This window comes from Pseudophryne corroboree, chromosome 2, assembly GCF_028390025.1.
Source record: "Pseudophryne corroboree isolate aPseCor3 chromosome 2, aPseCor3.hap2, whole genome shotgun sequence".
NCBI lineage: Eukaryota > Metazoa > Chordata > Amphibia > Anura > Myobatrachidae > Pseudophryne > Pseudophryne corroboree.
In genome coordinates this window covers 105,434,929-105,448,044 of record NC_086445.1, presented here as the reverse complement: position 1 = coordinate 105,448,044, position 13,116 = coordinate 105,434,929, and the positions used below count along the sequence as shown (strand labels likewise).

At 46.4% G+C, this 13,116-nt stretch overlaps 1 protein-coding gene across 1 annotated transcript in view; it reads left to right on the top strand.

Moving 5' to 3' along the window:
- LOC135001480 (hydroperoxide isomerase ALOXE3-like) overlaps window positions 1-13,116 on the top strand; it is a 225,206-nt gene that overhangs the window by 124,401 nt on the left and 87,689 nt on the right. The window contains exons 6-8 of the mRNA XM_063951585.1: window positions 9,486-9,589; window positions 11,687-11,859; window positions 12,553-12,699. Of these exons, the coding sequence (XP_063807655.1) occupies window positions 9,486-9,589; window positions 11,687-11,859; window positions 12,553-12,699 (424 nt within the window). The remainder of the gene's footprint in view (window positions 1-9,485; window positions 9,590-11,686; window positions 11,860-12,552; window positions 12,700-13,116) is intronic.

The following is a 13,116-nucleotide window of genomic DNA, read 5'->3' as shown; positions in this document are numbered from 1 at the left end:
CGCTCCCTCGCTCTGACTTATAAGTCAGCCAGAAGGGGCGGGCCGATGATGCGATGATGAGGCGAGACGTGATAGGCTCGCAGCGGCCATCTTAAATTTCTCAGCCTCAGCGCCATTTTTTAAATTTGGCACCAATGCCAAACTCAAAATTGTGAATTGCAGACAGGGACTGGATCCTCTCAGATCCAGAACTGGCGCTAACGCCTGCACCTCCACCACCGTTAACGTCCGCACCGCCGCCAACGTCTGCACCGCTGCCGCCGCCGCATTTGCCCGCACCCACCCAGTGATGATTGACAGAGGATCCAGTGATGGATCCGCTGGCCAATCACATCCCTTCTCACTGACAGAGGCATTTATTTGCAACGGGCTTTTATAGCCCACAGCATGGCCTTGCCCCCCCACTTAGTCCCCTGTCCCACTGACTATGGGAGGCACCACTATCAGTGCCTCCCAAAGTCAATTTAGAAGTCAAAATGCTTAAAATAATATGAAGCAGATACTTATGACAAAGAATGTGTCATACTGTAAGTATCTTCTTTGTATTATTTTAATCATTAATGGCAGGGGAAGCCTCCCCCACTGCACGTCCCTGGTACATATGCGATAGGTATCAATGCTTAATGTGGCAGAATGTTACCGCCATCTTAGTAAATTCCGTCCAAAAGAACAAAAAACAGTCTTTCTTTCTTGTACACTTACACGTAAAACATCCTGTTTTCCCACATTGATAGAAGCCATTAGGTCCCTGTGGGATCCATGTATCTACCTGATCCCCTCCATTACTTTGTTTCTATTTTCTAAAGAAACTTGGGATCAATTTTAACTTCAAATTCTCCTTTCTTAAATATTACTCTATCATCTGACACTCCTGTCTTTACTAAACCATCTTCTAACCTAAGAAGATGGAAATTATTTATAATAATAGTTCAAATAGCATAAGCTTTAGTGTTAAATTGGGTCACAAATAACAGTTTTATACTGTTTTAATCTAGTTTTTCTATTCTTTTCCCTGTCAACAGGTCATCCTATCAATCTTGATCACATCTTCTGATGCTTGATCTAATACATTGATTGGGTAACCCTGATCTCTAAAAGAGTCATATAAAGACTTTGCCTGTTTCTGAAATGTTTCAAATAATGAACGGTTCCGCCTTACTCTTAGGATTTGTCTCTTCGGGGCATTATTTTTCCACTGTCTGTGGTGATTACTAGCATAATTCAAATGCCTATTTTGATGAACTTTTTTGATATACAGATGCAGCCAAGCTTACCGTGACTACATCTAGGCGCATTCATGCCTCATTTGCCATGAACACATTTGTGTCTAAGGTGCACATGCACCATAGATGCGCACACACCCCTTTCATTTTGAGTGGGGCAGCAGAACATGCAGCTCAGCGTGGCTAAGCGCGGGCACACCTAACCATGCAGGGAGTGCACGTAGCACCCAGATGTAGCAATGATGAATGTGGCTACATCTGTATGTCTGTGTTATTATCTTATTATCGGCTGCCATAAGTGTGATATCCAAGAAAGTAATCTGTGATTAGTGTACTATACTGGTGAACCACAACCAATAATTATTGTGGTTGAAACTACCAATAAGATTTTGTATAGAATCAGTCTCACCTTGCCAAACAATAAATAAATCATCTATAAACCATCCACAGAGGATCAGACTTGCCCCCAAGTTCCCCCCAGATGTATTCCTCCTCAAACCTACCCATGAAGAAGTTAGCAAAACTCAGTGAGAACCTGGTCCCCATAGCGGTCCCCTGTGTTTGTAAATAATATTGTGAGTTAAATAAAAAATAGGATTTTGGTACATACCGGTAAATCCTTTTCTCGTAGTCCGTAGAGGATGCTGGGGTCCACATTAGTACCATGGGGTATAGACGGGTCCACCAGGAGCCATTGGCACTTGAAGAGTTTGAGAGTGTGGGCTGGCTCCTCCCTCTATGCCCCTCCTACCAGACTCAGTCTAGAAACTGTGCCCGAGGAGACGACTTACTTCGAGAGAAGGATATTACACAGACAGTGGTGAGATTCACACCAGCTCACACATACAAGGCACGTCAAGTCAACTAGCTTGAACTACTCAGCAACAGCTGAAACATTACTTACCAAGTAACAAAGCAGTACTCAACTAAAGCGAAGTTGTACTGAACCAAATAACAACTGCAGGAAAACGAAGCGCTGGGCGGGCGCCCAGCATCCTCTATGGACTACGAGAAAAGGATTTACTGGTAGGTACCAAAATCCTATTTTCTCTTACGTCCTAGAGGATGCTGGGGTGCACATTAGTATCATGGGGATGTACCAAAGCTCCCAGAACGTGAGGGAGAGCACGGAGGCTCCTGCAGAACTGATTGACTGAACTTCAGATCATCAGCAGCCAAAGTATCGAACTTATAAAACTTTGCAAACGTGTTCGACCCAGACCAAGTTGCAGCTCGGCAAAGTTCCAATGCCGAGACACCCCGGGCAGCCGCCCAGGAAGACCCCACTTTATGAGTAAAGTGGGCCGTAACAGATTTTGGACACGGCAGTCCTGCCGTAGAATAAGCGTGCTGGATAGTGAACCTAATCCAGCGAGAAATAGTCTGCTTAGAAGCAGGACACCCAATTTTCTTGGGATCATAGAGGACAAACAGAGAGTCCGACTTTCTGTGACGAGAAGTTCTCTACACATATATCTTCAGAGCCCTTACAACATCCAAGGACTTTGAAGTAATTGAGGAGTCAGTAGCCACTGGCACCACAATAGGTTGGTTGATATGGAATGCCGACACAACCTTCGGAAGAAACTGCTGATGAGTCCGGAGCTCAGCTCTATCTTCATGGAAGAATAAGTGAGGGCTTTTACATGATAAAGCTCCCAGTTCGGACACACGTCTAGCAGAAGCCAAGGCCAACAAAGTGACCGCCTTCCATGTAAGAAATTTGACTTTTACCTCCTGTAGAGGTTCAAACCAATCCGACTGGAGGAAATGCAACACCATGTTAAGGTCCCAAGGCGTTGTAGGCGGTACAAAGGGAGGTTGGAAATGCAGAACTCCCTTCAAAAAAGTCTGAACCTCAGGAAGGGCAGCCAATTGTTTCTGAAAGAAAATGGATAGGGCTGAAATATGGACCTTTACAGATCCCAAAATCAGAGGAGGAAATGTCCCAGTTGAAACTCCACAGTAGGAAACTTCTTGGACTCGCACCAAGAGACATATTTCTTCCAAATATGATGGTAATGTTTAGAAGTTACCCCTTTCCTAGCCTGTATGAGGGTAGGAATAACCTTCTTCGGAATGCCCTTCCGAGCAAGAATCAGGCACTCAACTTCCATGCCGTCAAACCTAGTCCCGGTAAGACTTGATAGGTGAACGGCCCCTGCTACAGCAGGTCCTCCCGAAGAGGAAGAGGCCTCGACTCTTCTTGCAGTAGATTTAGAAGGTCCGCGTACCAAGCCCTTCTTGGCCAGTCTGGGGCCATGAGGATCGCTTGAACCTTTGTTCTCCTTATGAGCTTTAGGATTCTTGGGATGAGTGGGAGTGGTGGAAACACGTACACTGACTGGAACACCCACGGACACACCAGGGCGTCCACTGCCACTGCCTATGGGTCCCTCAACCTGAAACAATAACGTTGAAGCTTCTTGTTGAGACGAGAGGTCATCATGTCTATTTGGGGAAGACCCCAAAGATCTGTTACAGTACTTCCTTGAACACCTCCGGATGGAGTCCTCACTCTCCTGGATGGAGATCATCTCTGCTGAGGAAGTCTGCTTCCCAGTTGTCTACTCCCGGAATGAAGATGGCTGACAGGGCCAATGCGTGCTTTTCTGTCCAGAGGAGTATTCTTGTCACCACTGACATCGCCGCTCTGCTCTTCGTTCCGCCCTGTCGGTTTATGTAAGCCACTGTTGTTACGTTGTCCAACTGAACTTGAATGGCCCGGTTTCTTAGAAGAGGGGCCGCCTGAAGAAGACCGTTGCTCTTAGTTCCAGAATGTTGATGGGCAGGCCGGTTTCCAGGCTTGACCACCGTCCTTGGAAGGTCACCTCTTGAGTGACTGCTCCCCAGCCCCGGAGGCTCGCATCCTTTGTTAGCAGGACCCAAACCTGAATTCCGAACCTGCGGCCTTCCAGGAGGTGAGGCAATTGAGATCCTTGCCCTTGGTGACAAATTCTCTGATGCATGTGGAGGTGAGAACCCGATCTCTTGTCCAGGAGATCCAGTTGGAAGGTTTGAACATGGAACCTCCCATACTGGAGAGCCTCGTAAGAGGCCACCATCTTTCCCAATAGGCGAATGCATTGATGAACTGACACCCGGGGTGGCTTCAGGACATCCCGGACCATGGATTGGATCACCAACGCCTTGTCCCGCAGAAGAAACACCCTCTGCACTTCCGTATCCAGGATCATTCCCAGAAATGCCAATCTCTGGGTTGGTTCCAAATGTGACTTTGGAAAATTCTGAATCTAACCGTGACTCTGGAGCAGTCGCGTCATTAGAACAATGGACTGCAGCAGCTTCTCCTTGGACGATGCCTTTATCAGGAGATCGTCCAGATAAGGAATGATGTTCACACCCTGCTTGCGGAGTAGTATCATCATTTCCCCCATCACCTTGGTAAACACCCTTGGTGCTGTGGAGAGGCCGAATGGCAGGGCCTGGAACTGAAAATGACAGTCCAGCAATGCGAAGCGGAGATAAGCCTGATGCAGCAGCCAGATCGGAATGTGATGGTATGCATCCTTGATATCTAGTGATACCAGAAATTCCCCCTCTTTCAGACCTAATATCACCGCCCTGAGAGACTCCATCTTGAACTCCTTTAGAAAGCGGTTCAATGATGTTAGGTTCAGAATGGGCCTGACCGAACAATCCGGTTTCGTTACCACGAAAAGGTTTGAATAGTAACCCTTGGTCAGCATGTGAGGTGGCACTGGCACAATGACCTGTGCCTCCACCAGCTTTTGGATAGCGTCTTGAAGCACTGCGCTGTCATCCAACAGAGTTGGTAAGCCCGACTTGAAAAAATGATGAGGAGGGAGACTTTGAAATTCCAGCCTGTATCCATGAGACACAATATCTACTTCCCAGGGATCCAGGCCGGACGATACCCAGACATGACTGAACTGACTGAGTCTCGCTCCCACAGGTCCCGCCACCGGGCCGTATAGTCCACCGTCATGCGGAGGACTTTGGGGTACCTGAAGCAGGCTTTTGTTCTTGGGAACCTGCAGCAGCACATTTCTTGGACTTAACCCTACCTCCCCTAAAGAAGGTATTGGATGATCTGGCCTTTCTAGGCTTGTTAGGCCGAAAGGACTGCTGTGCAGCCGAGGAGAAGGATTTCTTCAGAGCAGGTGCTGCTGAGGGAAGAAACGGAGACTTACCCGCTGTAGCGGTGGATATCCACGCGTCAAGAGCTTCCCCAAAGAGAGCCTGACCTGTATAGGGTAGTGACTCCACGCTCCTTCTGGATTCCGCGTCGGCCGACCACTAGCGCAGCCACAGTCCCCAACGAGCTGAAACAGACATGGAAGAAATTCCCGCAGCCATGGAACCCAGGTCTTTCATGGATTCTACCATAAAACCTGCAGAATCATGTATGTTGCGTAAATATAATGCAACGTCATCCCTATCCATCGTATCCCAATCCTCAAGCAAGGTAGCCGACCACTTCACTATTGCCTTTGCAATCCATGCATCCGGCTCCTTTAAGGCGGTAGATCCCGGAACAGGTAAAACCACCTTTTTTGAGAGTCTGGATACAGATGCGTCAACAATCGGCAAGTTTTCCCACTTTTTCCTATCCTCAGGGAAAGGAAAGGCCACCAGAACCCTCTTAGGGATCTGAAACTTCTTTTCAGGGTTAACCCATGCTTTTTCAAATATAGTATTCAGCTCCTTTGACGCAGGGAAGGTTAGCGAGGCTTTCTTGTTTTCAGTGAAAAAAGCCTCCTCATCCTGCTCAGGTGCGGTATCATTAACATTTAACACATCCCTGATAGCCTCTATCAACAATTGCACCACCCTTGCAAGAGGTGCGGACCCCCGCAACACATCCCCATCACCATCTGTAGTGTCAGAATCGGTATCCGTGTCGTCTTGTGTGACATGCACCAGCGCACGTTTGTGGGGGTATATAGCGGGGTGTCCTGAGGTAGCAGACATGGGCCATACAGCCATAGAGCTCTGTAATACCTGGGTTGCAGATTCATTACTAGCAACCCTGTCAGAAATCTGAGAAATCCAAGTTTTGATATAGGAAAACCACTCTGGTTCCCTTGCTGGTATATGTGCTAAACCAGTGCTATCCTGATTACATGGAATGGGATCATCCTGGGAGGATAAATTCTCTGCAGCATATGACACAGTATCCTTGTACATAGCTAAAGGAGACCACCAAACACTCCACACACACACACACACACACACACACACACACACACACACACACACACACACACACACACACGGGGGCAGGCAGAGTTTCCCCTCCAAGAACGGCAAGAGAGAGACAGAGATTGGAGCCAACCCAACACGCAGCGCTTTCTAGCAAAGTAAGACCCCTTGTTAGCGGTGACTGTGCTCCTTAATAGGACACACAGTCTAATTGCAGCCTCCCCTCCCTTCTACAACCCCCTGGTACCTTCCTGGAGTGCAGTTAATACTGCGCTCCCTCCCGTTTGCCGCCATCTTCAAACCGGCCCCCCGCTTCCTAGTGGGGTCGGTGACTCACTCACCACTTCTTCAGCTCTGTAAGGGGTTGGCGGCATGCTGCTGTGGCGAGCGGTTCCCCTGTGGTGGAGACCGATCAGACCCCTCTGGAGCTCAGTGTCCAGTCAGCGGAGACAGTGGCTCAGACCCCGCAGGGCGCACACTGCTCCCCCCCCCTTAGTCCCTCGCTGCAGGCAGGCTGTTGCCAACAGCCTCCTGTAAAAAAACAAACTCTAAATATAACTTTTACTAGAAAAGCTCAGGAGAGCTCCCCTAGCTGTGACCGGCTCCTCCAGGCACATTTTCTAAACTGAGTCTGGTAGAGCGAGGAGCCAGCCCACACTCTCAAACTCTTAAAGTGCCAATGGCTCCTGGTGGACCCGTCTATACCCCATGGTACTAATGTGGACCCCAGCATCCTCTAAGACATAAGAGAAAATAATTAAGATTTAAAATAAACTCAATGGATGATAAAATAAATGTTCTTGTTGTTTCAGTAATAGTGCTATCATGTGACAAATAATAATCTACTGCCTGTATACCCAATATGTGATTGATGTTTGAATATAGTGATTCTACATCACAAGTAATAAAGTCAGAGCCGGCCCTAACCAATATGATGCCCTAGGAAAGATTTTGTCTGGTGCCCCCTAGCACCACCTCTAGTTCCGCCTCTGACCCTGCACCCCTTTCCCAGCACCATCACCCCCCACCCATAGCAGTCGTTTCCCCCCCCCTGTAATTTAAATAAGAAACGTGTGCACATTCGGCGCACAGCCCAAAAAGGTATGTGTTTTTGCTGGCAAGGGGCATGGCCACACAATAGTACCCCCAATTCAACTTATGCCTCACAGTAGTGCAACTTTATTCACAATTTATAATGCGACAGAGTCCCTTATTCACATTACATAGCACAGTAGTACAACTTTACCTTATATACGTTACTCCTCACAGTAGTGCCCCTTATTCACATAACATCACACTGAATTGCTCCTTATTCACATTACACCACACCATATTGTTCTTTATTCTCATTACACCACAGAGTAGTGCCCTTTCTATACGTTACGCCACACAGTAGAGCACCTTATACACATAATGCCACACATTGGTAATGCATTAATACACATAATGCCACACAGTAATGCCCCTTACACATATGACACACATTATTAATGTCCTTATAAACATAATGCACCTTACACATTATGCCAACCCTTATTAATGCCCTTATACACATAACTTCCCTTACACATATGCCACACATTGTTAATGCCCTTATACACATAATGACACACATAATGTCCCTTACACATATGCCGCACATTATTAGTGCCCTTATACACATAATGACACACATAGTGCCCCTTACACATATGTTACACATTATTAATTCCCTTATACACATAATGACACATATAGTTAATGGCGTGAGTCATCTGGCAGCTCTGCTAACGTTGGGTGCCTATTTTTATGAAAATGCATCTTATTTGCATTGCTATGTGGCATGCCTATATACTGTGTGTGACTGTGACTGTATCTGCATACAAAATGCTACACACAGAATATAGGCATGCTGCATATCATTTTAATTAGCAGAAGCTGCTTGTGCCCCTAGGCACACCAGATGCCCTAGGCAATTGCCTAGTTTGCCAATGCCTTGGGCTGGCTCTGAATAAAGTTATACATAGATTTTCATTCTATACCCTGAACTAGATTTAGGAAATGTGTTGTATCTTTAATAAAAGATTTCAAAGTCCAAAAACTATCAACATAAGCTGACAAATTGTTAGTCATAGACCCCACCCCCGATATTATGGCTCTCCCTGGGGGTTTGACTAAAGATTTATGAATCTTTGGGAGGTAATAAAATATGGGTACTACAGGATATAGAGAGTTTAGAAATGTTCTTTAAATTCACACCATCTGTAGCAGCCTAATATACCATATTTTTCAAATAATTTTTTAATAGCCCTATCGGATTGGTTTGTAATTTAGTATCAAACTCATTATCTTCCAACTGGCAATTGTCCTCTTTTATATAATCTGTTGTATTCAAAAGAATTAGGGTTCGACCTTTTTCTGCCTGCTTTATTATAGTATCAGGGTCAAAGTAAACATTTTTTAAAGCCACTCTATCTTTTTTACTTAGATTATCCTTAATTTGATCTTTCTCTGCCTTCTTTGTTCATTTACATCGTCCCTCCTCCATGATGGAAGTGGTACGACTTCCTTAAATTGTTATGCTCTCTTTTCTCATTACTCATTTTGAAGAGTTTCCGTTGCACCGGACATCTTTCTATATGGCGCCCAGACGCTAGGTGTATGAGGACACGTGTATTATATCCCTTTGTTTTTTTGACAATCACCTATACTCATCAAACTCTTCAATCTGTCTGTTATATTCAACATAATGGCAAAGATTGACACTATTAGTTTAGTGGAACTAGATTTGTATAGTAAGCTTTATGTAACATACTGTAACTTCCTGGAGGCATACTGATGCAGCAGTCTATAATTGCAGTCATACAACAGATTTGCACTAATTTGTAAGTGTCAAACTTAGTTGGCCATAGCTTGCTGTAATTTTATTTTCCGGAATGGATAGGATGAAGTAAATTATGATGGGCCTCTTGGTCCAAAAAGTAAAAGTGATCTATGACAATCTCCCTTCCAGTTCTTCCCACTTGGTATAGATCAGGCATCTATCCACACATTAGTGTTTGTGGATCATTGATGTCATTGTGCTTTCTCTCACAGAAATTATGAAATGAAGATGGAAGGCTTCACAACCTGTAAGGAATCTTGGAATGATATAGACGACATCAGATATATGTTGTCCCTTCAAAACTCAAAAATTTCTGGTATGTCTAGATTTCTTGACTTTGCAAGACTAGTGTGTACCCCCTGTGGAACTAAAAGCCCAGTGATCTTCTGCAAAATATGCTTATTTATTTACTTAAATGCTAAACTACTTTCCCATAATGGGTATCACAAGAATAATATGTGTAATATGTAATGTTGGCAAATGAAATGTTAAGGATGAGCTGGACCTGGTAATCACCACTGATACCCCTTTTCCATTAGCTCAAAAAACACGGGTAAATGCACGGGGGCGCGCATTTACCCGTGTTTTCTGCTAGTGGAAAAGGGTCCCTCTGCAAAAACCCGGATCACTTGATCCATGAATCCTACCCGACTAGCTTACCCGGTTGAACACAAGTTCAGTCCGGTAAGCTGTGCAGTGTAAACGGAAGCCGTGTCGATGCGACACGGCTCCCGTTCACAGTGTATGGAAGGGCGGCACTGGGAGTTCATGTGATCTCCCAGTGCCGCCCCTGCCGCGTCGCCAGCAGCGTCACCAACCCGGCAATATGCCGGGTTGGTGAGTGTAGTGGGAAAGGGGGCTGAGCACGGGCCGCAGCTGGGTAGCTCCCGTGTCAGGCTCCCGGCTGCGACCCGTGCTTCTAGGTGGAAAAGGGGTATAAGACATGGAGCAAATGGCCTAATGAAGGTTTGTCAGGTTCATCTTGATTCATGATTAATTGTCTCTTATCTTTTGAGATAATCTGCATTTTCAACATACAAGAACCAATTTAGGGGGTCATTCCGAGTTGTTCGCTCGTTGCCGATTTTCGCAACGGAGCGATTAAGGCGAAAATGCGCATGCTATGCAGTGCGCATGCGCTAAGTATTTTAGCTCAAAACTTAGTAGATTTACTCACGTCCGAATAAAGAATTTTCATTGTTGAAGTGATCGGAGTGTGATTGACAGGAAGTGGGTGTTTCTGGGTGGAAACTGACCGTTTTCTGGGAGTGTGAGGAAAAACGCAGGCGTGCCAGGATAAAATGCGGGAGTGTCTGGAGAAACGGGGGAGTCGCTGGCCGAACGCAGGGCGTGTTTGTGACGTCAAACCAGGAACGAAACGGGCTGAGCTGATCGCAGTGTAGGAGTGAGTCTCAAGCTACTCAGAAACTGCTAAGAATTTTCTATTCGCAATTCTGCTAATCTTTCGTTCGCAATTCTGCTAAGCTAAGATACACTCCCAGAGGGCGGCGGCCTAGCGTGTGCAATGCTGCTAAAATCTGCTAGCGAGCGAACAACTCGGAATGACCCCCTTAGGGCTTAATTCAGATCTGATTGCAGCAGCACATTTGTTAGCAAATGGGCAAAACCATGTGCACTGTAGGGGGGAGCAGATATAACATGTGCAGAGAGAGTTAGATTTTGGTGGGTTATATTGTTTCTGTGCAGGGTAAATACTGGCTGCTTTATTTTTACACTGCAATTAAGATTTCAGTTTGAACACACCACACTCAAATCTAACTTACACTGCACATGTTATATCTACCCCCCTCTGCAGTGCACATGGGGCCTAATTCAGACCTGATCGTAGCTGTGCAAAATTTAGCATGGCTACGATCAACCACCCTAACATGCAAGGGGACGCCCCGCATGTCTGGCCTTATCACAGGTACAAAAGCAATGCTCGGTGGTGATGCTTTTGTACCTGAAGAGTAGCTCCCTACCAGCGCAGCCACCCCGGCCGCCCCCCCCCCCCCCCCCCCCCCCCCCGTGTGCGCGCAGTCAGGGAACGCCCCCCACATGGTTCGGGCGTGCCTGCGTTGCCCGGACCGCGGCCCCCAAAACGGCGTCCCAACGCCGCCGGCCCGCCCCCTCCCGCTCAGCGTACGCCTCTGCCTGTCAATCAGGCAGAGTCGATCGCTGGGCTGAGATGCTGATAGAATCTCTGGCATGCGCCGGTGGACTGCGGTGCCTGCGCAGTTCACACCTGATCGCCTGCTGTGCGAAAACGCACAGCAGCGGTCAGGTCTGAATTAAGCCCATGGTTTTGCCCATTTGCTAACAAATTTGCTGAATTAGGCCCTAAGTCCCTCCACTCACACTGTGCATGGTAACTGCATAAAATGTTCCTGGATCTCAAGTCTTTTATCCCCAGATGTTGTGGCTGAGCTATGGAAAGAGGATTATTTCTTCGGAAGCCAATATCTGAATGGAACTAACCCTATGATAATCAAGAAATGCTCCAAAATCCCCGAGAACTTCCCAGTTGGTGAAAACATGGTGGCTTCATCTCTAGGGACCATGACCAGTCTTCAGAAAGAAGTAGAGGTAGGGCAATAGAGTATATGGGTTAACCCGTGTTTGTCTGTCATTTATAATTAATGACCATGAAACATTCTACCTATCCCATTTATTCTTTTAGTTACTGTAGCGCATCAACCTATCCATTAAAACCCACATACAATTCTGTCCTCATACATTTTGCCTCAGTCCTCCACTCAGCGGGAGATGTGTGGCGTGAGTGAGCTGACAGACCCCGTGTAACTTCAGGCATCTTTTTTTTTTTTTTACAAAAAATGCATCTTATTTGCATGACTGTGTGAAATAAGACGCAAAAGCAAACTCTACTGATTAAAATATGATGTGGCATGCCTATAATTTGTGTGCGTCAGCACCTGTATCTGCATACTAAATGCTACATTACAGTGTTTTCTAGGAACACTGTTTACTTTCTAGGCAAACATTGTAGCGTAGCATATGCAGATACAGCCGTGGTCGCACACACAGAATATAGGCATGCTGCTTATAATTTTAATCAGCATAAGTAGCTTGTGCATCTTATCCTCATAAGCGATGCTAATTAGATATATTTTAATGGAAAAAGTTGCACCAAAAGACGCTCGGCTCTACTGAGTCACAGCACAGCATGCTGGGACTAGAAGGGCTGTTTAATGTGCCAGGAGGCTAGATGTAAGTTGACACATCTGTACATTACAATAAACTGGTCCTTATGTCTTGCAGGACGGTAACATCTTCCTGGCTGATTATAAGATTATGATTGGGGTCCCTGCCAATAATTCTGTTAATGGAAAGCAACAATACATTGCTGCCCCTATGTGTCTACTGTGGAAGAATCCTCAAGATCAACTTGTGCCAATAGCCATCCAGGCAAGTCTCCAAGAATACATAAATTGAGCACTTTACTGTACCTTATCAGAAGTCTATACTCAAGAACCTGAGCCAAAATGTAATGTGGTGTGCTTTGGTTACTGTTTATACTAGGCACTGTAGGAGAGGGTTATCAAGCCTTGCAGAGAGATAAAGGGGGTCATTCCGACCCGTTCGCACGCAGCGGTTTATCGCTGCAGTGCGAACGGGTACGGAATGCGCATGCACGGCGGCCGCCGTGTGCATGCGCGGCGTTGCCTGGCCACAGGGGTCGCTGGGCTACGTTGCGGCTAACGAAGGAAGCGGTCACAGACCCGACCGCAAAGAAGATTGACAGGAAGAAGGCATTCCAGGGCAGATCCGGACCGTTGGCTGCCGTTTTCGGGGAGTGGTAAGGAGAACGCAGGCGTGTCCAGG